The following is a 25366-nucleotide window of genomic DNA, read 5'->3' as shown; positions in this document are numbered from 1 at the left end:
AGAGAAAGACTTGTTACATATGGCATCAAGCAGTGAGCCCTGCTACAGTTTGTACAAACTGGAGTCGGTATCTCCTTAAAGGAGAGCAGTCCTCGCTGAACCAACAAGGTGTATGTATGCAAATTACACCTGGATCAGTTACACACTCAAGGCAGTTACCCACTCCCCCAGTGCTGGACAGGATGTTCTCTCAGTGTGTTGTCGTTTGTTTACCTGCTGGTGTCTGCAAGGGGATGTCCTGTCTGAGAACCAAGTGGACCAAGACTCCTGACTCCAGAGAACAGCACTAGAATGTTCTTGAAGGGCCAGAACCATGTATCTAGGCAACCCCTTCAGCAGGCCTTTTGATACAGTTTGGATAAGAAATGTCCCCCAAAAGGATCCTATTTTGAAGGTCAGTCCTCATGAGAGTGCTAACTTCATGAACTGGTGAGTTCCTAGTTGACTGGGCTATTAGGAGATGAGGTGTGGCTACAGGAAGCAGTCACAGGGGCGTGGTTTTCAAGGGTATAGCCTGTCCCCACCACAAGCTGAGCAGATGTCCTCCCCAGCCCTCTGCCTTGCCACTAAAAGCAAGGAAGACAGCTGACCTCGGAAAGAACCCTCTGAAATGGGGAGCCCAGACACATGTCCCCTCCTCCCTTGGACAACTGACAGCTCTGTAGTCAAGATAGCACTGGAGGACCACAGCTACCTACGGACCTTCCTGTTGTTCCCAGCCTCTGTAGTCAAGAGAGCACTGGAGGACCACAGCTACCTACGGACCTTCCTGTTGTTCCCAGCCTCTGTAGTCAAGAGAGCACTGGAGGACCACAGCTACCTACGGACCTTCCTGTTGTTCCCAGCCTCTGTAGTCAAGATAGCACTGGAGGACCACAGCTACCTAAGGACCTTCCTGTTGTTCCCAGCCTCTGTAGTCAAGATAGCACTGGAGGACCACAGCTACCTAAGGACCTTCCTGTTGTTCCCAGCCTCTGTAGTCAAGATAGCACTGGAGGACCACAGCTACCTAAGGACCTTCCTGTTGTTCCCAGCCTCTGTAATCAAGATAGCACTGGAGGACCACAGCTACCTACGGACCTTCCTGTTGTTCCCAGCCTCTGTAGTCAAGATAGCACTGGAGGACCACAGCTACCTAAGGACCTTCCTGTTGTTCCCAGCCTCTGTAGTCAAGATAGCACTGGAGGACCACAGCTACCTAAGGACCTTCCTGTTGTTCCCAGCCTCTGTTGCAGTGCGGGCCCAACCCCTTGCAAGGATGCTGATGCTCCAACTCCTGTTTGCTATTTATGTTCACACACTGGCCTCTCTTCTGCCCTTCCATTTCCCAAATCCTCCCACTTTCTGGACCTATGATTTGCATGCATTTGGTGCAGCTGCCAAAGGGCTGTGCCTTTCTGAGAGGAAGTCTTTGTGTGTGTGTCTGAGTTGTGTACCTTGCCTGCAGGGATGTAGGGGGGTGTGCATGTGTGTGTGTGTGTGTGTGTGCATGAGTGTGCACTTGTGTGAATACATTGGGAAACAGTCATCATCCTCCCTCATCATTCCCCTACCTTGCTTTCTGGTTGGGAATCTTAGCTTTTAACCACTGAGCCAGCTCTCACTGAACCTGGATCTCACAGTTTTGGCTAGACTGGCCTGCCAGCAAGCTCCCGCCATCCCGGCATCCCGAAATCCTCTGTCTCTGTCCCCCAGAGCTGTGCCTCACTTTTCCATGGGTTCTGGGAACCCAAACTCAGGTCCTCATGCTTGAGGTCCCAAACTGAGGTCTCTCCAGCCCTGTTAGAAAATCGCAATGCACATTGCAGAAGAGAGATGGTGACAGAAATCCGAGATTAGGAACAAACAGCGCAAGACACGGCTTTCTCACAGCGACTAGAGACAGCTAGTTGTGCGGCTGTGTGCAGAGGCATTTCAGTCCTTCCTTCCAGCCTGAGCTGTTATGAGACTCTGGGGGTGCCACCAGAGGTGGTCCACAGGGAGCCCTAGGTAGTAACATGTCTAGAAGCCAATAAGGATGAAAAAAACCCCAGTGTGAACAAATGGCACAATGCCAGCATCTAAGAGTGGCCAAGAACCAGGACGAACAGGACCATGGGACAAAGGTGGCATGCTCTTTCTCTTGTCTCTTCCTCAAGCCATTGTGCCCTTGGTGAAGGAATGCTGGAACTATCTGGATGTTTCCCAAACACTTTGCAGGAATTGTCTTTCAGCTCCACGATGAGATCCGGAGCATTCTCAAGTGTAGCAGCCACTTTACAGCAACCCAAGAAACAGCCCTGAGCATCCATCTCCACCACCCACCTGCTCCAGGAAAGATGCAGGAAGGAGAATGAATGCATGTAGAAAAATCTCTCCAGTCTCAGGGGCTTGGCAGGTGGTCCCCAGCCTGCTCTTACAAGCCACAAGCAAGAACAATGCCCTTGTGGCCATTGATGGGCCCTCCAGGTCCATCTGAATCCTCCCTGGGCAAGAGGGTTAACAGTTATGCTCCTTAAAGGAAGGGGTCAAAAGGAATGCCTAGGAGTGAGACTACGTGGCACATCAACTCCCCTCTTCCAATTTGGGGCTTCACTGTACCTGGTCAAGCTGAAGTCTGTGTACTAATGTTTGTGCATGGAAAACTGGAGACATGTTTAAAGGCCACAGACTGAAGGTCTCTAGGAAGAGCAGAGCTGCATAGAAACTGGGAAGCCTCCAGTGTATTTCAAACCTCCCAGGTGGGGTCTGGGTACTCACCAAAGCCTGTGTGTCACAAGTGGCTTATTGATCCCCTCCACCACCAGGCTCTTCCTCTGGCATGCTTTGCTTTTTCTGAGTGTAATTCAAATTTCCCCACTCATCCAAGACACAGCAGGGTGCATGAGAGAGCAGCGCAGCAAGAGGCTTATTACACCCAATATGGAGCGCTGTACTCCAGAAGGGAAAGGGGCAGGAGCGTGGCAGGCTGGCACATGCGTGGGGTATTTATAGCAGAGCCAAGTGTGGCTGGGTTTGGCAGACAATTACTAAACAGTCGTGGAACAGGTTCTTAAGAAAGCTCCCGCTTTCCCTGCAGAGAAACATCCGGCAGCTAAAGAAAGGGTCCCAGCTCTGCCCGGGTGGAGGGACTGCTGCCGGATGCAGGGTGGGGAACATCTCAGAGAGTTTTCAAGGAAGTTGGGATGTGCTGTGATTTGGAGAACAATCGAACACACACACTTTTATAGCCTCTATCTGGTCATCACCCACCCGACAACAGTCATTCATGATTTGTGTGGCTCTGTCCCTCAAGGGCAGGGATGTGCTCACACAATTAGCATCACTGTCCACCACCACCAAGCCCAGTACAGGCACAAAATGAACTCATGCAAAATAGAACCTAGTGGAAACTGTATGCAAAACAGTGCTGATGCTGGGGGATAGCTCAGCTGGCAGTTCGTCTAGCTGGCATGAGGCCCTCCGGGAAAGGAGTTTTTTTGTTTTTTTCTAACAAAAAAATTGATTATAGATACAAAAGGTATTTTTGAGACAGTCTTACTGTGTAGCTCTGTCTGGTCTGGACTCCTTATTTAGATCAGGCTGGCCTTGAACTCACAAAGATCTGCCTGCTCTGCCTCCTGGGACTAAAGGATATTCAATGGTTTCCCATTTTAAGCTAGACACACCGGTGTGGATCTGTAATCTCATCACTCTAGGAGGCAGAGGCAGGAGAGTAGCCTTGAGTTTAAGGCCAGCCTTGTATACACAGAAAATTCTAGGCCAGCTAGGCTATAGCAAGACTCTGTCTTTAAAAACCGTGGTCTGGGGTGTAGCTCAGTTGGTACAGTGCTTGGCTAGCATCCAGGAAGCCCTGGGTTTACTCTCCTGCACTAAACAGAGAGTTTGAGGCCTGCCTGAAAGGTATGAGACCCTATCTCAAAACACCCAAACAAACACACATCCTCTCCCAGCCCAACAATGACAGAAAGCTGAGCTTGGCTGGCCAGGAGCTGCTGTAAGCACTAGCTGAACAGATTTGAGCAAGACTGGAGTCTGCCTTGGGGAGGTACCAACTAGACTGAGAAGTCTGGGATCCAGCAGAGGGAGGGGGCAGGGTCTGAGTAAGTGACAGAACGCTTCCACCCCGGCTGTCTAGGCACCCCTGAGCACTCAGTCCAGAAGGCCACACTGTGGGGCGACACTTGTTCTCACAGGTAGGTATGGGTGCCTGTGCAGCAGTCCTACTCTGTAGGCTAGAGTCACTTGAGAACTAGAGAGAAGGTAGCAATGAGGCCGGGCAGCCACACACCTTGTGCTGTGCTGGAAGGGCCCGTGTGGGTAGAGGGCAGGGTTGTAGGCTCCCAGGCTGTGGAACACCTCCTTGACCTCTTGCAGTGAGGGACACCAAAAGCGCATGTCTGCATCTGTCAGGACAAAGGAGGCAGAGTTGAGACTGGGGAAAGGAGGGGGTAGGCCACACCCCTGCCTGGGCGATGCCCAGCTCGGGGTGGGCAGGTCCTCCATGTGCTAGCATCGGGGGCATCAGCTGTACAAGTGAAGCATCAGGTGCCTGTGTTTTTCAGGTACTCCACGGGACTTCAGGGGCCGCACTGAAGCACACAGGCAGGAGGATGGCCAGGCCTGACGTCCATTCACACCAGGGGCAGGTGAGACAAGACTCAGGAGCCCTTGCTGATGCAGCAGCGTCCCCCTGCTCCCTGACACTGCCCACTGCCGCCCCACTGGCACTCTTTTTTTTTTTTTTTTTAAATATTTATTTATTTATTATGTATACAGTATTTTGCCTGCATGTATCCCTGCAGACCAGAAGAGGGCGCCAGTTCTCATTACAGATGGTTGTGAGCCTCCATGTGGTTGCTGGGAATTGAACTCAGGACCTTTGGAAGAGCAAGTTGGAAGAGCAAGCAGTGCTCTTAACCTCTGAGCCATCTCTCCAGCCCCCCACTGGCACTCTTGCTGAGACCTCTGCGGGCCTCCTGGGCCCCTGCCCCTGCCGGGAGCATGCCCTGCCTCCCCCTTCAAGTCCACATCAACAGGGAAAAAAACTGCATCCTTCGAGTTTTCCCGTCAGACCATTTAAGGACATATTCAGAAAACAACAAGAAAATGATGCCTGGCCAATGCTGCAGGGCAATCACCCTTCCTTCCCACAGGCCTTTCTGCTCCTTGGCCTCTCACACCCTCACTAGGGGGCCGAGGTTCTGTCTCTGCCCTGTTAGCACTTCTCTGTATTATCTTATCTGTTAGTTTACTTGCTTCTAGTCTGCCTCTCTCCAACAGTACACAAATTTGTGCTGGCTCATTCCTGTAATCCTAGCACTTGGGAGGAGGAGGCAGGAGGATTGCTGTGACTCTCAGGTCAGTCTTGGCTGCAGAAATGAGACCATCTCTCAAAAATAAAAATAAATAAAAATAGAAATACTGCAGAGGAAGGGCCACATCTGCATATACTTCCAGGGCCTCGGAGCAGCCAGCATGGAAGAAATTGAATGAATGAATGAATGAATGAATGAGAGAGAGAGAGATTCCAAAACAGAGCATGACTAAGCAGTTCACAGGTAAGAAGGAAGCTGTAAACAGGTGTTCTCAAATGTTGAATCAAGACCTTGGAGGCTGGGCTAAGACATTTGAGTAGCATCGGGAGGGTGAGTGTCCCACCCTAAGGTGAAAAGTAACCCAGTGGAGGCTTCATCCTCTGTCCTCTGGGAGCACAAGTCCAAGAGGGAGAGAAGCCAGGGAGATAAGCAAAGGCCCAGGGTGTTCCTACAGAAATGCAAGGCAGGTAGAAGGTACAGAGCCTAGCCAGGTGTCTCGTGTGCTCCTGTATCTGCAGTCGTGCTCTCGGAGGAGGCAGAAGCGGGGAGATCACTGAAACTTCCAGCTTGGTCCTAACAAACAAAAACAGGACCGGCAAGGTAAAGATGTCTGCAGCTAAGCCTCACAACCTGAGTTTGGTCTCCAAGACCCACTCAGTGGAAAGAGCGCCAGTTTCCTCCAGCTGTCCCCCGACCTCCACACCTAAGCCATGACATGAGCACACCCACACAAGCAAATACACATACAAATAAAGAGGAATGTAATGAAAAGATAAACCCCCAAACTGACATGGACTCGAACCTGCCCCCGGGGCGGGGGAGCTGACTGCAGTGGACAAGGGAGGTGTGGCCACAGGTGATGGTGAGGGAGACACCCACCTGGAAGAGGTCGGACCATGACAAAAAGGAAGAGCATGGTGGGACCAGACGCAAGACAGGCCACAGAAAACGGGAAATGGCACGATCTTCAGGGCATAGAAAAGGGGAGCCTCCCTCCACAAGAACTACGCAAGGCTCTGTTACCTCAACTTGTGGAGAGGAGTTTCTGCAGGTCACACCATCTGCCGTGCTGACAGACAGCACCTGGCTGGGCACAGGGTCTTTGAAAGCTAGCCAAGGCCATTGCTTCAGCAGGCATAGGGTGTCTCTCTCCTTAGAAATGTATATGGGTTGGGACTAACCAAGTAAGTAATTAGACTCTTAGAGGAGGAAAAACTGTTGTTTTTTTCCCCTCTCGGCAACCTAACAAGTCAGAGAGCAGTAATGACAGCCCTCAACCTCCTCACAAACGAGCTGGGGAGAGTAAGTCTCCTAAACACAATGCGAGTCCCTTCGCCAGAGCTCTGTTTACCTGGGCCTCCGGGGGCCTCTGCACGTACATGCACTCACACGTGGGCGGGAGCATGAACTTTCCAGAGAGGGGAAGAGAACCAACCTAGGGCGAGGCCCGGCTGGGCTGGGACATCCTGCCAGGCCCTCAGAGCCCCAGGGGGATGTGTCCTGCCCCACCTCAGCCCACACAGGTGCTCAGGGCTCTAAAACCCCCCTGAGGGCAGCAGAGTTGAGTGTGGACCTTGGTGCCATACCCCTCTTCTCTCCCACCCAGTCATAATTCCCCAACACAGTGTGACCAGACCTGAGGTGTCAGGGCAGTTTCAAAGGAAGGGGCCCAGATGTCAGGGATAAATCAGTCCTCATCAACAGCCCTGGAAGTCAGTTCTTGGATGACAGGAAAATACCACCCAGAGGCCATAATTAAGGCTTCCTAAGTAGGCCATGCGCTCAGCTTTTCCTCAGCTCTGTGTCCCAAATGAGGGATTTCTGAGGGCTGACACATAAGAAAATCCAGACTCCAGGCTCTGTCTCTATCTCAGTCTCTCCACACATAAGGCAGTCATTTTAGGTGACTCCCAGAGTAGTACTCGGGCACTGGGGCTTTTCAAGTGCCAGCGTGGGCAGCGGGGCTCTGCCAGAGGCTGGGACCGGAGGCGCCCCTTTGAGTGGCTCTCCTGGGATGGAATGGACGCTTTAAAAGGAAAAACTGTATCTGGCCTAAAATAAAGTGACTTTTCCATCTGTGTCATGGAAGAAGCTGTTTTTCAGGGCTGTGCTCCCGGCACCGGTGACACGGAATGAGAAAACCACACGTGTCCTAAGCACTCTGGCAGCCACTTGGCCAGCCCAGCGGTTCTGAGCCCGGCTCTCAATCCCCTTTCTGGGCCTCCACCACTCCTCTTGGGTAGGCACAGGTATGCAACGGTGAAGCAGGCACTCTGCCCTTGTCCATCCTCGTCACCTCACCCTAGGTCAGGTGTCTAATGAGCTGCCCTCTCAGCCTGGGTCCTAATTCTCTGAGGTCCCGTATGCCTCCGGAGGAAAGGAGGCCCCAGGAAGGGGAGGAAACTGACTCTCACGGGAGGCTGGGAACTGTCTTACTTCCTATTCCAGCTCTCATGACCTAACTTCCTCTGCTCTTTAGTGCTTAAATTCAAACTAGGTTCAGTATCGCTTGCTTTAGTCAATTAGCTTCAACTTGAGTCACCGAAAGTGTTTATTCACTCAGCAACTGTTAATTGAACAAGGAGAGGGTGCTATTGGAAATGTTCCAGGGGTGGGGGTGGGGTGGGCTGAGGGTGGGATAGGAATCCTGATGCTGGAGACCTTGGAGACAGCAGCTTGGTGGGAGAGCCCAATGCACAAATTGGAGATGAACTGGGGAGTGGGACACCAGGTGGCCCAAGCGCATGAAGGAAGGTGTCCAGGGTGAGGAGAGCATACCCTGAGGAGCAGTGTGACAGACTAGGCTCAAAGAGACCTGAACCCATGGAGGATTTCAGAAGCAAAGGAATGGGTGTGTGGCTTTGGGATAGAGACAAGGGCACAGAGGCAGAATATCCAGAAATAAAAGGCAAAGGGAAGTCGCTGCTCTTGGGAGGTGAACCTGTCATCAAAGGGATGTATGTACTCAATGAAAAAGGAAGCCTCTCTATCAAATCAGGACTTTGTTTTTTCTTTTCATGGTCCTGGAGATGGAACCCAAGCCCTTGCACATGTTAAGCACATGCTCTACCATTGAGCTACATTCCCAAGCCTTGAGTTCATATTTTAAACCCATGTACATTTCATCACCCCAACCACAGCACGATCACAGGGGCCCCCATTCTCCCCAGTACGGACACTGCCTCTCCAGCACCCCAGAAGTCCTGCTGATCTTGGTGCTTCTCCCCTTTTTTGTTAGGTTTGAACTCATTCTCTGAAATCTTCCCTTCCCCACTGAACCTCTCCCTCAGAGACAGGGTGTCACTACGTACCCTAGGCTGGCCTTGAACTCAGCAATCTTGTCTCCCTCCCCCAGTTCGCTTGCCATTTGTGCACTGTGCTCTCCTACCAACTGCAGCCTCTGAGGTCCTGGGAACACAGGTATGAGCCACTATACCCTGCTCTCTTGGAACTTTCAGTTTTTTCTCTGCCTTTGCAACCAGCTCCAAGGGCGCTTTCATTCTTCACTCTTGCCCCATTCATCCTGAGCAGAGGCTCTCCCTTTGGTTGTCCCTAACAGCCTCCCTGGATGCCTCCCTGGCATCTCTGCGGGCCTCTGGCCTGTTGATTCATGGCTCTGCACACAGCATAGATGATGGCGTCCCCAGGCCACCTCTCCTTTCCTCTGCCCTCTGTAACACACACCACTGCCTGGTGTCACCTAACACTAGAGTATTCAAGGCCCCCACCATTCAGACTGCATTGTGCCAGACCGCAGACGCACTCACATTGGCTAGAAAAAAAGACAAAAGCAAAACAAAAACCCACCTACGCTTAAAGAAGCTTCCAGTCTGTTTCTACGGTGAAAAAGGAGTCTGGGGCGGTGCAGAGGACAGCTGGTACAGAGGCCTGAGCGCACTTGTCCGGTCTGCACTGCCCACTGCTCTGCTCTGTCATTCTTAGTCTGGGTCTCCAAGCTCCAGGTCATCTCACGGTCCAAGAAGACAACTATAGGCCCAGCCATCACATCTCAGCTCCAGACTTTCCTCTTTCTTTCTTAATAAGTGTATATTCATGTATGTCATGTGTTAAACACACACACACACACACACACACACACAAAACATAGATCTGTATGTGAGAAGAAACTTTTTTGTCTTTTTGAGTCTGGCTTAATTCAACATGACGAGCTCCAGTTCTACCCATTTTCCTAAAAACGATGCAGTTTTATTCTTACTATATAGCCTTGACTGGCCTGGAACTTGCTCTGTAGCCCAGGCTGGCCTTCCACCCACAGAGGTCTGCTTGGCTCTGCCTCCCAGGTGCTGGAACCAGAGGTGTGTGATATTATACCTGCATGCTGTTTGATTTTGTTCGTTTATTTTTTGAGACAGGGTTTCTCTGTGGAACCCTGGCTGTCCTGGAACTTGCTCTGTAGACCAGGCTGGCCTCAAACTCACAGAGATCCACCTGCCTCTGCCTCCTGAGTGCTGGGATTAAAGGTATGTGCCACCATTGCCCAGCTACTGTTTGATTTCTTAATGACAGCTATCCTGACGGGGGTGAAATCGGACCCCTCACAGCTTTGACCTGTGTATCTCTAATGCTAAGGTCACTGCACTTCTTCTGAGGTCTTCTGTCCAGTTCAGGCAGCTGTTTCTTACTTTGCCATCTGTTCTGGTTTCCCTCTCTGTTCTAACAAAGCACTGTCACTGAAAGCAGCTTAGAGGAGGAAAGGGCGTATTTGGCTGACAGGTCCAGGTTTCAGTCCAGCATTGAGGGAAGTCAGGGCAGGAACTCAAGCAAGAACTCAAAACAGAAACCATGGAGGAAGGCTGCTTGCTGGCTTCCTCTCTCAAACTTACTGCTCAGTTAGCCTTCTTGTAAAGCCCAGAACCATCTGCCCAGGGAGTTGTGCTGCTCCCAGTGGGCTGGGCCTGGGGTCCTCCCACATCAAACAGCAATGCAGACCACCTCCCACAGACATGCCCACAGGTCAATCTGACGTGGGCAGTCCTTCAACTGAGATTCCTTTCTCAGGTGACTCCAGGTTAGGTCAAATTGATAGTTAAAGGCAACTACACATCATCTAAACGTGTACTGCTGTACTGCTTCTAAGGATGTGGGGCTCTCAGTGTGAGTCAGGAGATAGTAACAAACACCTTTCCCAACTTCAAACACCAGTTTGAGAGTGATTCCGATTCCACCAACAAGCTTCCCAGCTCTGCTGTGGCATGCAGTTGTCTAGAGTAGGTCCGCACTCTGGGTTTCAGAACCCGATCTTTTTAGACTATGCCTGATCTCTGGAAGGAAGCAAAACAGGACAGCTGGCAAGGATCCAGAGTGATGGAAGTCTTCATTTGTTGCTTTGGAAGACAGTACAGTAGTTTCCTACAAAGCCTAACATACTTTTACAAAAAGACCCAACAATGGTGCTCACTGGGAGCTAGCCAACTGAGCTGAACACAGGGCCTTGGGAAAAGCTGCTTGTGTTTCTACCAACCTTATCCATCCTTGTTAAAAACTGAAAACCAAGCTGGGTGATGGCGCACGCCTTTAGTCCCAGCACTCAGGACGCAGAAGGAGGTGGATCTCTGAGTTTGAGGCCAGCCTGGTCTACAGAGTGAGGACAGCCAGGGCTACACAGAGAAAACCTGTCTCAACAAACAAACTAACAAACAAAACCCCCAAACAACAACAACAACAACAATCTAGAACCAGAAGTCCTTCAACAGGCAAGGAGATAAACTGTGTTATGTCTATATAACAGCATATGCAGCAATAACAAAAAAAAATAGTTATGTGGACAAAAAAGGCGTGGAAGAGCCCTGAATGCTTATTGCTGAATATGACAGAAGCCAATATGTAAAAACTAGATACTGTTTCTGTCTTGTTTTGTTTTGTTTTGTTTTACGAGACGGGGTTTCTCTGCGTGGCTCTGGCTGTTTTGGGACTTTCTCTGAGATCAGGCTGGCCTCGAACTCACAGAGATCCACCTGCCTCTGCCTCCCGAGTGCTGGGATTAAAGGTGTGTGCCACTACCCAGCCTTCTATTTTTATTTCTGGTTGACTGTATACTGTTTTTTGTAATGTTAGACAGCAAGGATGCTTAGGGGTAGACTACATATTGTGCAATTTTGACATTTGAATAGGGAGATACTAAAAACACAGAAGTTGCCCGACACTGGGGGCCAGAGGTGAAAACACACACACACACACACACACACACAAATGACTACCACTTTTTCTCTACTCCCAGAAACCAGCTGAATTAATCTGGGGTATGACTTAGGTTTGGGAATTAAGAAAAATTCCCAAGAAGTTTTTGTTTGTTTGTTTTGTTTTGTTGGGGGGGGGGCAGGGTTTCACTGTGTAGTTTTGGTGCCTGTCCTGAAACTCACTCTGTAGACCAGGCTGGCCTGGAACTCACAGAGATCTGCCTGCCTCCTGAGTGCTGGGATTAAAGGTGTGTGCCATCACCGCCCAGGGCAAGCAGTTTGAATATGTAGTTGAGTTTGAGTCCCACTAAGCAAATGAAAGATGTGGCTGTCATTACAGAACAGTATGTGGACTTCTTTCACACACTCTGGCAGATGAGAAGGGGTGGACAGCAGCTCCTAGACACCAATTCTCCTTGAACACCCGGAGCTCTTGTCCTATACTTGAGTCCAACTGCCTATGGTCTGGGAAACAGGGGTCTAGTCACTATAGCTCCATGCCAGGCTACAGAAGGCATCAGTACTGTTTAAAGCTTAGCAACAGATGAGAACGGCTTTGGCCAGAGGCAGAATCTTGGAGGAGCTACTAGTTCCCATTGACTAAGATATTAAAATCCAACAGTTAAGGGGGTTAGAAAGATGGCTCAGTAGTTAAGAGTACTTACTGCTCTTCCAGGGGATCCAAGCTTAGTTCCCAACATCTATGTCAGGTTGTTCACAATCACCTATAACTCCAGCTCTAAGGGATCTAAAGCTCTCTTCTGGGCTCCTTGGGAACATGCACTTCTGTACACATACCTGTATGCATATGCATGCATACACACACACACACACACACACACACACAATTTTTATTTTTATTTATTTTGGTTTTTGGAGACAGGGTTTCTCTCTGTTGCCCTGGCTGTCCTGAAACTCTCTGTGGAGACCAGGCTGGCCTCAAACTCAAAGATATCTACCTGCCTCTGCCTTCTGAGTGCTGGATTAAAGGTATATGCCACCACTGTCCATTCGACAGACAATTTTTATAATTAAAAATTATAAAAATAAAACTTAAAAAAGATAATTTACCATGATCAAGTTAGGTTTATTCTAGAGACGCAGGGATGGCCCCATACATGCAAATCAATAAATGTAATACCTTACACAAATGGAACAAAAAACAGAGGAGATGTAGAAAAGGCTTTTGACAAAAAATTCAACTTTTTTTTTCTTTTGAGACAGGGTCCCACTGTGTATCCCTGATTGGCCTGAAGCTTGCTCTGTAGACCTTAAGGTCCCAGAGATCCACCTGCCTCTGCCTCCTAAGTGCTGGAATTAAAGGCATGTGCTGCCACACCTGGCTCCTTTCATATTAAAAGTCCTGAAGAAGCAGAATAGAAGGAACATATCTCAACGTAATCAGGACTACCCATGGTAATCTACCCATGGCAACCCTACAGCCAACACTGTATACTAAATAGGGAAAACTTTCAAGTATGTGCAGTGAAGTCAGGAGAGGTAAGGCTGCCCACTCTTCTCACTCTCATTCAGGACAGTACTGGAGCAACAGGGGAAGAGAAACAAGCAGAAGAAACATCAACAGGATGGGAAGAAGAAGCATTCTAATCACATGCCTTTAATTTCAGCACTGGGATAGGTGACTCTCTCTGAGTCTGAAGTCAACCTGGTCTACATATCTTGTTCCAGAACAGTCAGGGTTACACACTGAGACTCTCATCTCAGAGAGAGAGAAAGTGGGAGGAGGGACCCTAAAGACTCTACCAGAAACTTCTAGAACTGTAAACATCAGCACTTTGAGCACAGTGGCAGAGTGCAAAATGCACGCCCAGAAATCAGCAGCCCACTTAGAAACCAGCAGGAAACACGCTGAGAAAGAGAGCAGGGAGCACTGTCATTCATAGTACATCCCACAACCCACCCCTCCCCTCGGAATAAACCTACCAAGGTGAAAGACCTCTACAACGAAAACTTTAGAACACTTGAAAAAACTCAAGAAGAAGCTAGAAGATTAAATGGCTGTCCTACCAAAAGCAGTTGACAGATTCAATGCAATCACATCAAAATTCCAATACCAGTCTTCACAGAAATAGGAAAATTAATATTTACTGAAGCACGAAAGACCCCAGATAGCCAAAGCAATCCTGAGCAACAGTGTTGAAGGGATCACCATAGCTGGTTCCAAGGTACAGTCTGGAGCCAGGTAACAGAAACAGCATGGTTCCGGTAGAAAAAGAGGTGAGCACATCAATGGAACAGAACACAAGTCCAAACAGAAATTCAGGCAGGTATAACCACCTGATTTTTTGACAAAAATGCTAAAAATACTCATTTGTGCTGGGAAACTGGATATTTACACATAGAAGAATGAAACTAGATCGCTATCCCTCACCCTCTACAAAAATCAACTCCCAGTGGATCAAAGACCTTAATGTAAGACCCCCCAAACTCTAAAACTACTAAAGGAAAAGCAGGGGAAACACTTCAAGATATCACTTTAGTAAAGGCTTTCTGAGAGCTCCAGCTGCTCAGGAAATATGGCCAACAATTGACAAATGAAATCTGCCATGAAATTAAAAAGCATTTGTACAGCAAAGGAAATCTGTCAATCATGAGACGAGGAAGCCTACAGAATGGGCGAAAACCTCTGCCAGATACACATCTGACAAAGGATTAATTCTGTTAATAGCATATGCAAGAAAACAGACAACGCCACTAAAAACAGGGGCCACGGAACTGAACAGAGATCTCACAAAGAAGCAAATACAAATGGCCAATGAACATCATAAACAATGTTCAACATCTTTGGCCACCAGCAGAACTCAAACTGAAAGTATTCTGGGAGTCCATCTCAGCCTGGTCAGAATGTCTACCAACAAGAAAACAAGTGACCTGGGCCAGTGGTGGTGGTGGCCTCGCCTTTATTCCCAGCACTTGGGAGGCAGAGGCAAGAAGTTCTTTGAGTTCAATGCCAGCCTGGTCTACAGGGCAATTTCTAGGACGGCCATAGGCACACAGAGAACCACTCCTACAAAAGAAAACTCTGACACCCAATGTGGGCAAGGTTCTGGGGAAAGAGGAACTTTGGTGGGAATATAAATTGGTGCAGCCACTAGGGAAACCAGTGTGGAGGTTTTAAAAAAGCTAAAAATAGAATTACTATATGATCCAACTATGCCACTCCTGACATATACCCAAAGGTAAGACTCATATCCTACCACAGAGATACTTGCTCATCCACAATTAGTGCTGCTCTGTTCCCAACAGCCAGGAAAAAGAAACACTCCATCAACTGATGAATGGGTTGTGAAGATGTGGTATATAAACACAACAGAATTTTATCCAGCTCTAAAGAATAATAATAACTGCAGGAAAATGAATGGAGTCAGAAAATATTTAAAACAAAAACAAAACTAAATGGCCCAGGTTCTGAAAAAAAAAATGCAACATGTTCTCTCTTTTGTATGTGGATCTTAGCTTTGGATTTTGAATTTTCTGTTTCTTTGAAGTGAATGTCTGTAGAGTCCAGGAAACTAGAAAGGGATGGTGGAGGGGGGAATCATGGGGGAGGGGGGTGAGTAGAACACATATAATATAGAAATAGAAGTGGAGACTACTGCTGTGGAAAGATTTAAGTTGGGATGGATGTGGGGAGACAGGGGAGAAGATGTGGGAGGAGGGCTAACCCAAACTAAGGGCATATGGAAAACCACATGGAAACCTACTACTTTACAAGCTAATTAAGAATATAATAACGATGATGATGATGATGACAACAAAGAACTTCTCCAGGCTGGGATACAGCTCAGCTGATAGAGTGCTTGCCTAACTTCATGAAGCCCTGGGTTGGAACTCTGACACCACATAAACTGGGTGTGGTAGTGCATGCCTATAATGTCAGTACTGAGGAGGTGACAGCAGAAACATTAGCGGTGCAAAGTCATTCTTGGCTACACAGTAAGTTCAAGGCCAGCCTGGCATACAGAAGACCCTGCCTGGGGAAAGAAAAACAAAACAGAAGCCCCCAATAATGTCAAGCCATAGAACGGATTCTGGGTCAAGAGTCTGAAGCTAAAAAGAAACCCTCTATCTCTGCCTGGTCACTCTGTCCCTCTAAGAGGCTGGTCTCTCAGAATCTGGAGTTTCTCAGCCCCAGCTACCCACCAGGTTGCCCTGGGAGCTCTAGACAGGCCTGGTGCCAGTGTGGTGTTGAGTGAGTTCCAGGCCTCCACTCTCCTGAGCTTTGGCAGCCCCTGATGCAATGGAACTTTGAGATGCCTGCTGGACAGGTAATGGGACGCAGAGCAAGGCGAGAGGTAGAGAGCTTCAGAAGGCAGGGGAGGTGAGGTGGATGGCAGCCAAGCTGGAGCAAAACACAAGTGACTGTCCCCCCAGTCCAGCTGGGCCCACGACCCTGACTGTGGAGCACAAAACAGCACATCTAGAGTTTGGCCAACACCCCCACCTCCACAGCTGGAGGACCCTAAAGGATCGGAGCAGCTGTGCAAGGATGTCTGTGGCAGGTGATGTAGGGTTCTACTCATTCACCAGAGAACTGCCTACGTCCTGTGATGTGCCAGGCTCATACGGCTGCCAGGAACCCCACAGAAGGTCAGGACTGAAAACAACAGAGACAAGACCCTGGGGCTGTGGAGATGGCTTGGCAGGTAAAGGTGCTTACTGCTCTGCCTGATGATCCGAGTTTAATCCTCAGAACCCACCTGGTGAAGGAGAGAACAGGTTCCCACAGGCTGTCAGCTAACATCCACATGTGTGCTGTGACCTACATGCACACTTCCACACACACACACACACACACACACACACACAAAGACACATCCACAAAGTAAGTACATGTTTTTAGTTGTTGTTGAGATGGGATCTCACTATGCAGCCCTAGCTAGCCTGGATGGAACTCCTTGTTTAGACTAGGCTGGCCTCAAACTCACAGAAATCCACCTGCCTCTGCCTCCTAAGTGCTGGGATTAAAGGTCTCTGCCACCACGGCTGGCAGAAATAAATAAATGTGAGTTTGATCACTAGCAACACGTAAGTCAGGTTCAGTGGCACACACTTGTAATGCCAGCACTTGGGAGGTAGAGACAGGAGGATCAGGAATTAAGTTATCCTTGTCTACATAACTGAGTTTGAGGCCAAACTGGGCTATGTGAAACCCTCTCTCAAAAAAGAAAGTGGGAGGCACAGGAGTGAATCTTGAAGGAGTTAAGGGGAAAAATATGGTCAAAATATAAAAATCTCAAAGAAGTAATCAAAATATTACATCAACATTTAATTTAAAACCTCAAGTCCCCTTGTCTCAGCTTAGTTTCTGTTGCTGTGATAAAACACTGACCAAGACCAGCTTTGGGAAGAAAAGGGTTTGTGGCCTACAAACACATTAAACCATAACTTTTCCTGTCTTGTTTTATTCAAGATTATCACAATATAAAACACAGTTCAACCTTTAAAAGTCCCATTCTCTTTAAAACTTTCAATACTTCAGGGGCTATAGAGGCCGTGCAGAGGTTTAAAGCACTTGTTACTCTTGGTCCAATTTCTAGAACCCACATGGTGCCTTATCACCATCAGTAATTCCTGTTCCAGGGCATCCAAGACTCCCTTCTGACCGCTTTGGGTACCAGACATGAATGTAGTAAACATACATATGTACATGTAGGAACAATACTCATACATATAAAATAAATCTAAAATTAAATTAAAATTTGAAAATGTCAACAATTGAAAGTCCAACGCCTCTTTAAAATGTTCATATTCAACCTCTTAACTGTGGGTTCCTGTAAAGTTGAATTAAATTACATACTTTCTTATTTCAAGGGGAAGAGCCAGGTCAGAGTTACAGTCAGATCAGAACAAAACCAAGCTCCAACGGTGCAAAACTCAGTGTCTGACATTGGGTGCTCACACACGGTCATCTGGGCTCCAAAGAGCCTTGGTAGTCTAAGTCTCTCCTGCTCTGACATCCACAGCACACACAGCTCATCTCAGTCCCAGGCTGGCTCCACTCCCCAGGTGCCGCTGTCCTTAGTATCCACCTGATATCTCCAATATGCTTATGTCTCCACTGGCCTCTTTAGGGACTCCAACTCTGCCACATGGTACCAAACTCAGCTTCTCTCCTATGGCTCTCTTAATTCTGGGGCCTTCACTGCAACTGAGGCTGTACCTTTACCAATGGCCTCCTGCTCTTCTAGGGAGACTCTAAGCCTGCCACATGGTGCCAAGTCTCAGCTGCTCACCATGATCCCTTCATGCCTTCAAAACCAATAGCATGTGGAAGTCTCCTACACATCACCAAGTTCAGTTTCCATCCTGGGATGCACCTCAACAACGCTGGTCTCTTATTCAAATCACAGTTTATTTTTCCAGCTCCAGATAAGCAGTATCAATTATCTCAGTAAAGCAAAGGTTTTACTTCAGTGGTGCTGGTCTGTTAATCACAGCTGATTCTTCAACCTCATCTGATCAGAAACAATAGATTCTAAATTCAAGATCCCTCTCTCTCTCTATCATCTACTGCAGTGCTCTCAGCATCCTTCTGTCCTAGTTAGGTATCTAATGCTGTGATAAAATGCCAACCAAAACTATTTGGGGAAGAAAGAATTTATTTCACCTTGCAGATTATACTCCATCATTGAAGGAAGTCAGGACAGGAACATGGAGGCAGGAACTGAAGCAGAGGTCATGGAGGAATGCTGCTTCCTGGCTTGCTCCCCTGAGTTGCTCAGTTTGCTTTCTTATACACCCCAGGACCACCTGATATATATATATATATATATATATATATATATATATATATATATATATAATATATATATATATATATAATATATATATGTATGTATTCCAATCTTATTTTTTTAAAGGAATTTCTTTTTTAAGATTTATTTTATGTATATAGTGCTTTATCTGCAATGTATATCTGCATGCCAGAAGAGGGCATCAGATTCCATTATAGATGGTTGTGAGCCACCATCTGGTTGCTGAGAACTGAACTCAGGACCTCTGAAGCTCTTGCCAATGTTCTTAACCACTGAGCCATCTCTCCAACCTTAACAAATCAATATATTAGAGAAAGGTACCAAGTAGACTGAAATCCTTCTCCAGCCACTTGAGACAACCCATCCGACCTCTCACACACATATTAGTAGTTCCTTGTGATTATTTTCAGTAGTAAAATGAATGTGCCATCCACATGCTTTTGTATGTACATATTTACCTATGCTTCCTTTGTCACTTAAACATCCACCTGAAATTACCTCCACATTGCAGTTCTGCTCTCCTCAGGTTCTACAAAGGCCACAGTCACACAGGGGGTTGAGTGAGGTTTTCTAGATCAGGGGTCTACAGGGTGCTGGGATGAGCCACTGGGATTAGCGTTTATATTTACATTTTAATTCGCCCTTATTTAAAAAAACAAAGTTAACTAGAACAGAGACTTGTCCCTATAATCAGCCTCTCTAGGAGGCTGAGGCTGGACAATCACTTGAGCTCAGGGAGTTATGGGCCAGCCTGGTCTACAGAGTGAATTCCAGGACAGGCTCCAAAACTACAGAGAAACCCTGTCTCGAAAAAACAAAAAAAAAAAACAAAAAAAAAAAAAACCAAAACAAAACCAAAAACAAAAACAAAAACCCACAGATATTTGCATTATGATTCATAACAGTAGCAAAATTACAGTTATGAAGTAGCAACGAAAATAATTTTATGGTCGGGGGTCACCACAACATAAGGAACTGTATTAAAGGGTCCTAGCAGTAGGAAGGTTGAGAACCACTGCTCTAGGGGTAAATGACTGTAATCCCAGTACAGATGAAATTGAGACAGTAGCATCAAGAATGCAAGGAAATGGTAAAATTATGTATATACCAAATAATTATTTTAAAATAAATTGCTTTATGATTTATTATCACTAAATGTTTTGGGGGATGCACTGGTTAGTTTTTTCAGTCCACTTGACATAAGCTTTTGAGACAGTTTTCATGTAGCTCAGGCTGGCCTCAGATTTGTTATGTAGCCAAGGATGACCTTGAACTTCTGAGTCACCCACTAAGCACTGAGGTTACAGGTGTTCCTGTGCTGAGGATCAAACCCAGGGCTCTGTACATGCTAAGCAAGCACTCTATCAACTATGTGACATCTCAACCTCTAACTTCTTCTTGTAAGAAGGAACTTTGTGAACACTGTCTGGAGAGTTTGGAGAGAGGCCAGAAGGAAGGAAGGAAAGGAGGAGGCGGAAGGAGAGAAAATACAAGAGCAATGACACACAGTGACCTGCAACCTGGGAGCCTCTAAGCCCCAGAAAGAATGATCCCAGAGCCCTGGGGACAAAACGGGGAAAATTCAGTGACCAAGGCAGTAAGAAGGAGTATCCAGAGACCCTGCCCAGGAAAATGAACCAATTTTTGCTTAGAGTTGAACTTCTCGCCCACTTTCAAAGTATCTGAAGAATGTCCTGGCCAGGGTCATTCTATCTTACTACAAGCTCCTCCTCCTACACAAATATGATAGACGCTGGGAGAGACAGCATGGACTGCGTAGGTAAAAATGAACCACATTGTTCTAGAGGCTGCTGGGAAAGGGCCTACGTGCTATTTGTCCCTTTTCTGGAGAGTTTGGTCTCCAACAGGGGAGAAACAGTGCTTTCTACTCCACAGGTTCAGGGGGACTGGGGCTAAGATAATGGCCAGTTCCACACCTCTGCAAGCACCAAGACCATTCAGCCAAAACACATTGTTACACTAATATGAAGTCATTACTTCCAAACAGTTAATTGCTCAAGAATGTTTGCTTTCCAAACCAAACTCTACCACAAGAAAAAACAAAAAACAGAAGAACGATTATAGTTAATAAACTTTAGGTTTGGCAAGGCTGCAGGACACAAGGCCAGTGTGCAGAAAAGCCATTCATATTTTGCTTTGTTAGGAGTGAAAGCTTCACAGGGGAAGTAAAGAAAATTATCTTACTTATAATAGCATTGCAAAGAATAAAATACTTAGGGGGTACATTTAGATCTTATTTATTTAATTTTAGTTGTGTATGTATGTGTAAGCCTGTGTGAGTTTGAGGAGCCCATGGATTCCAAAGGGTGTCTGGTCCCTAGAACTGAAGTTACAGGCTGTCTGATGTGGGTGCTGGGACCTGAGCCTGGGTCCTCTGCAAGAGTAATAAGACCTCTTAGTTGCTGAGCTATCTCTCCCACCCTGGTACTTAGGAATAAACTTAACAAAAGAAGCATAGCTCATGTATACTTCAACACTGTGGAAAGAACAGTGAGGAAAGATATCCCATGTTCATGGACTTGAAGACAGGATTATTGCTATGGTGTCATGGTTTGCATGTGTCCCACAGTGTTAGAGACTTAATTCTCAAAGCCACAGTGGCGAGAGATGGGCTGTTCAAGAGTGATGAAGTCATGAGAAAAGAATTCTTAAGAATGAGCTGATTATCTTGGGAGACGCTTCCTCCTGAAAGGACATGTTCAGCTGCTTTCTCTTATATGCTCGTGATGCCCTTGGTGACCTTGTGACACAGAAATATGGTTCTGACCAGAAGTGGCCTTCAGGCTTAGACTTCCCAGTCTCCAAAACGGTGAGCCGAATATACGTCTGTTGTGTCCAAATCACCCAGTCTGTGGTATTCCGCTAACACAACACAAAACAGACAAAGACAGAAGGCAAGCACTGCCTGGTTAGCTACAGATTCAACACAAGCGAGAATAAAAACTCCAGCTGTTATTTTTACATAAATTGTCAGGATTTCCATGGCGTCTCAGATGAAAATGTGGGGACTCTGAATTGCTGCAACCATTTCAGAAAGGGTAGAGGATGAACACAACTCATTTCTGAAATCTACAGTTTGTCAAGAATTCCAACTGTTGGCATAAGAACAGACACATGAACCAATAAGGAAGCTGGGAATTCAGAAAGAGCCCCCTACATTCATGATCAATTGCCTTCCAACATGGCTGCCAAGACAATTCAGTAAAAAGGGAACAGTGCTGGGACGACTAGATGGCTCCAATAAAAGAATGAAGCTGAGCCGGGCAGTGGTAGCACACGCCTTTTATTCCAACATTTGGGAGGCAGAGGCAGATGGATCTCTGAGTTTGAGGCCAGTCAGGTCTACAGAGTGAGTTCCAGGATGGCCAGGGCTACACAGAGAAACTATAGCTTGAAAAAACAAAACAGAATAAAGCTGAACCTCTGTCTCACATCTTGTATATAGGAGAGGGAATTCAAGGTAGATCAAAAGACCTACATTTATTTGTTTATTTGTTTGTTTTTTATTTACTAGGCTGGCCTGTAACTCAGAGATCTGCTTATTACTCTGCTTCCTGAGTGCGGGGATTAAAGGCATGAACTACCACCTCCTGGATTTGTTTGTTTGTTTGTTTTTCAAGACAAGGTTTCTCTGTGTAACTTTGGTGCCTTTCCTGGAACTCACTCTGTAAGCCAGGTTGGCCTCGAACTCACAGAGATCTGCCTGGCTCAGCCTCCCGAGTGCTGGGATTAAAGCCGTGAGCCACCACTGCCCTTAAAAAATTAAAACTTAAAAAATTAGTATTTTTTAAGACAGAATTCTCACTATGTTGCCTTGACTGACCTGGAACTCACTATGTAGACCAAGCTGGTCTCAAACTCATAGAGACCTACCTGCCTCTACCTCCCAATAGATATGTGCATCACCCACTTGACTCAAAAGGCCCAAATTTATGATCTAAAAGGAGAAAACTCTTAGAAGAAACCACGATGGTCAGGACCACGCAATGGCATCTTTAAATTGAACCCCAAAGCATGGGTAGAAGGGAAGCAAAATGGTAAACTGAACTTCACCAAAGTGAAAGCTGGGAATGGAGAGCTGCTCAGTGGACCTGAGCAAACACACGTGGACCTGAGCTGGGAACTTCAGCACCCACATAAAAAGCTGGGCATAAGTAAGTGTGCCTGTAACCCCAATATTGTCCAAGAACTTGCTGGACAGCCAGTCCAACCCAAAGGAATGAGCATCCAATTCAGTCAGAACTGTCTCAGAGTAATAGGGCAGACTAAAGCAGGCATGGACCTTGAAAACATTTTGTAAGAAGCCAGAGAAAAACACTACAGACTGTGTGGTATTATATACAATAGCCACTGTGGCACTGAGCATACAGGTCCAGGCCTTTAATACCAGCATTTGGGAGGCAGAGGAAAAGGCAGGGATGAATTTGAGGTCAGCCTGATCTACACAGTGGGTACCACATCGGCCAGTGCTATATGGTGAGATCCTGTCTCTAAAGAAAAAGAATTCAAGACTGGTCTCAGATACAGACTAGTCTGGGATATATAACATTCTCTCCTGAAAAAACAAAACCAAAAAAAACCTAACTAACTAACTATGTCAAGTAGGCAAAGAGACAGTAGATTAAAGGTTGCCAGGAACTGGGGAGAAGGGTATACTGGGAAGGGTCTGACTGCCAACAGGCATAAAGTTTCTTTGGGCATAACAAAGCATTCTGTAGGCAGACAGCAGAGATGGCCGAGCTAGCTAAGCACGCACCAGTGAGTGAGTGTACAGCCAGCCGGCCAGCCAGCTCCAGGCTCCTGCTTTGACTCTCGGCCCTGACCTACCTCAATGATGGGCTGTGACCTGGAAATTCAAGCCAAATAAACACTTTCCTCCCCAACTTGGTTTTGGTGAGTGTTTTATCACAACAACAGAAAGGACACTTGGAAATGTCCAGATGTGACAGCAGCAGGTTCTGGGCTGCTGAGCTGAGAGCCAAGCCCTTCTTCCTTGATGAGGGAGCACCGTTTGCCCTGCTGTCTCTCAGGACAGCATGTCCGTCCCTGTGGTAAGATCTAGACAGCCCTGCACCTTAGCAGAGGAGCCACGGGAGGCCTCAGCAGCAGCCAGGTCTCTGAGCCACAGTCTGCAGAAACAGCTGTGACTATTCCAGCAGAAACCAGGCTATTTCCTGCCAGAAGGCCCCGCAGAGGTGGCACATCTAGCCAGAACTAGGGCTGCCCATGTCATCACAAGCATTTCTGGACGGGGATCCGAGGACATCTAGACTGAGCCTCCCAGGGTCTGGCATTTGCTGTTTCTGTGTACTGTCTAAACAGTTACTTCTCTGCCAACTTTGCCATCTAAGGAACTAACTGACCAGATATTAGAGGTACAGATACAGGCTATTGTGATAACTATGCTCAGACAATGTAGCCACCCTTGGAATCCTGGGGTTGGTTCCAAGACCCTCTCCAAAAATCTGAGGTTCCTCAGGTCCCTTATACAAAATACCACAGCAGTTCAAAGAAGCCACACACACTGCATATCTTCTCACAGTCTTCAAATCATGTACCTAGTACATCCCTCCATGGTCTTCAGACCATCTCTGGAGCCTCAGAGTAGTTAACACAGTGGCAAGACTGCACAAACAGGGAGCCTTGTTGTACTGTACAGTTCAGGGACTCATTCTAAAAAAAAAAAAAAAAAAAAAAAAAAAGAGTATCTGAAAAGAAGCTGGGAAAATGGGTTTCTTGGGATTTGTCCTAGAGGGTCAGCTTTGTGAGACTGAAAACTCCACACACAGCCAAGATGTTCAAAGGGCACTGACAGTCAGAAAATATGGCAAGCAGCCTTTGAAGCCTGTGGCCCAGTTCTGTACAGTGAAACACGGTGGAAAGAATGTCCTGGTGGGCTGGGTGTGGTGGCGCACGCCTTTAACCCCAGCAAACCCGAGGCAGAGGCAGGTGGATCTCTGGGACTTAAAGGCCAGACTGGTCTACAGAGTACATTCTGGGACAACCAAGCCTACGTAGAGAGACATGTCTCAAAAAACTTCAAACAAACAAACAAAAAGTCCCGGTCAGCCGGGTGTAATGCCGCACACCTTTAATCCCAGCACTCAGTGATAGTGAAACGGCGCTGGTTGGTGGCGCTGGTTGCTGGCAGAAAAGTCACAGGCCACGGCCATGACTACCACTACCAGAGTTACAAAGAGCTTTATTAGAAAGAAATAGGGGATAGGAGGGGAGCCAGGCCTGGCCGGGGAGGGAGCAGAGCAGAGCAGGGAGCAGAGAGAGAACACAGAGCAGAGAGAGAGGTGGGGGTCCATGTCTGGCTTTTTAAGGCGGGGATTGTGTAACCATGTGCATTGTCGCCAGCGCCCACTGATGGTGTAAGACATAAGACACAGGACCCTGAGCTGCGCATGTACAGAATCCTAACACTCAGGTGGCAGAGGCAGGCGGATCTCTATGAGTTTGAAGCCAGCCTGGTTACATAGTGAGTTTCAGGACAGCCAGGACTACCTAGGGAAACCCTGTCTTGGGGAAAAAAAAAAAAAAAGTCCTGGTAAAAAAGAAAACAAGGGTTGGCAAGATGGCTCAGTGGGTGAAGGCACCTGCCACCAAGTCTGACAGCCTGAGTTCCATTTCCAGAACCCACAAGGTGGGAGAGGAGGACCAATTCTCACAGGTAGCCTTCTGACCTGCACACACACACACACACACACACACACACGAAATCAAGAAAGGAGTATGTGTGATGGTCTGAATGAGGAATGTCCCCTATGGCTCAGGCATTTGGACACTTGGCCCAGGTTGGTAGAGGAAATAGCACAACTTTGCGGAAGAAGCGGTCACGGGGAGGAGGTTGAGAGTCCAGTCTCACCCCACTTCCAGTTCCCTCTCTGCCTTGTGCTGGGGTTGAAGATGTGAGTGCTCAGCTTCCTGCTGCCATGCCTGCCACTGGCTGCCACGACAGACTCATTTCTCTGGAACCGTAAGCCCAAGTAAAACTCTTCCGGAGGTTGTCTTGGACACGGTATTTAATCACAGCAACAGCAAGGTAAATAATGCAGAGAGAAATTCG

At 47.4% G+C, this 25366-nt stretch overlaps 1 protein-coding gene and 1 long non-coding RNA gene across 4 annotated transcripts in view; one reads left to right on the top strand and one right to left on the bottom strand.

Moving 5' to 3' along the window:
- Fam178b (family with sequence similarity 178 member B) overlaps nt 1-25366 on the bottom strand; it is a 135633-nt gene that overhangs the window by 48834 nt on the left and 61433 nt on the right. For both annotated transcript variants that reach the window (XM_059282204.1, XM_059282205.1), the window contains one exon: nt 4271-4385. In XM_059282204.1, coding sequence (XP_059138187.1) covers nt 4271-4385 — 115 coding nt within the window. The remainder of the gene's footprint in view (nt 1-4270; nt 4386-25366) is intronic.
- LOC131926655 (uncharacterized) lies at nt 210-4181 on the top strand. Of its 2 annotated transcripts, XR_009383533.1 has the most exons (3): nt 263-394; nt 2139-2594; nt 4118-4181. It is a non-coding gene; the product is annotated as an uncharacterized LOC131926655 (long non-coding RNA). The 2 variants fall into 2 exon arrangements; XR_009383532.1 differs by lacking the exon at nt 4118-4181 and having other exon boundaries at nt 210-394; nt 2139-2353.

This window comes from Peromyscus eremicus, chromosome 16_21 (assembly GCF_949786415.1).
Source record: "Peromyscus eremicus chromosome 16_21, PerEre_H2_v1, whole genome shotgun sequence".
In the NCBI taxonomy this organism is placed as follows: Eukaryota; Metazoa; Chordata; class Mammalia; order Rodentia; family Cricetidae; genus Peromyscus; species Peromyscus eremicus.
The sequence above is the reverse complement of the archived record's forward strand: the minus strand, read 5'-3'. Positions and strand labels throughout refer to the sequence as shown.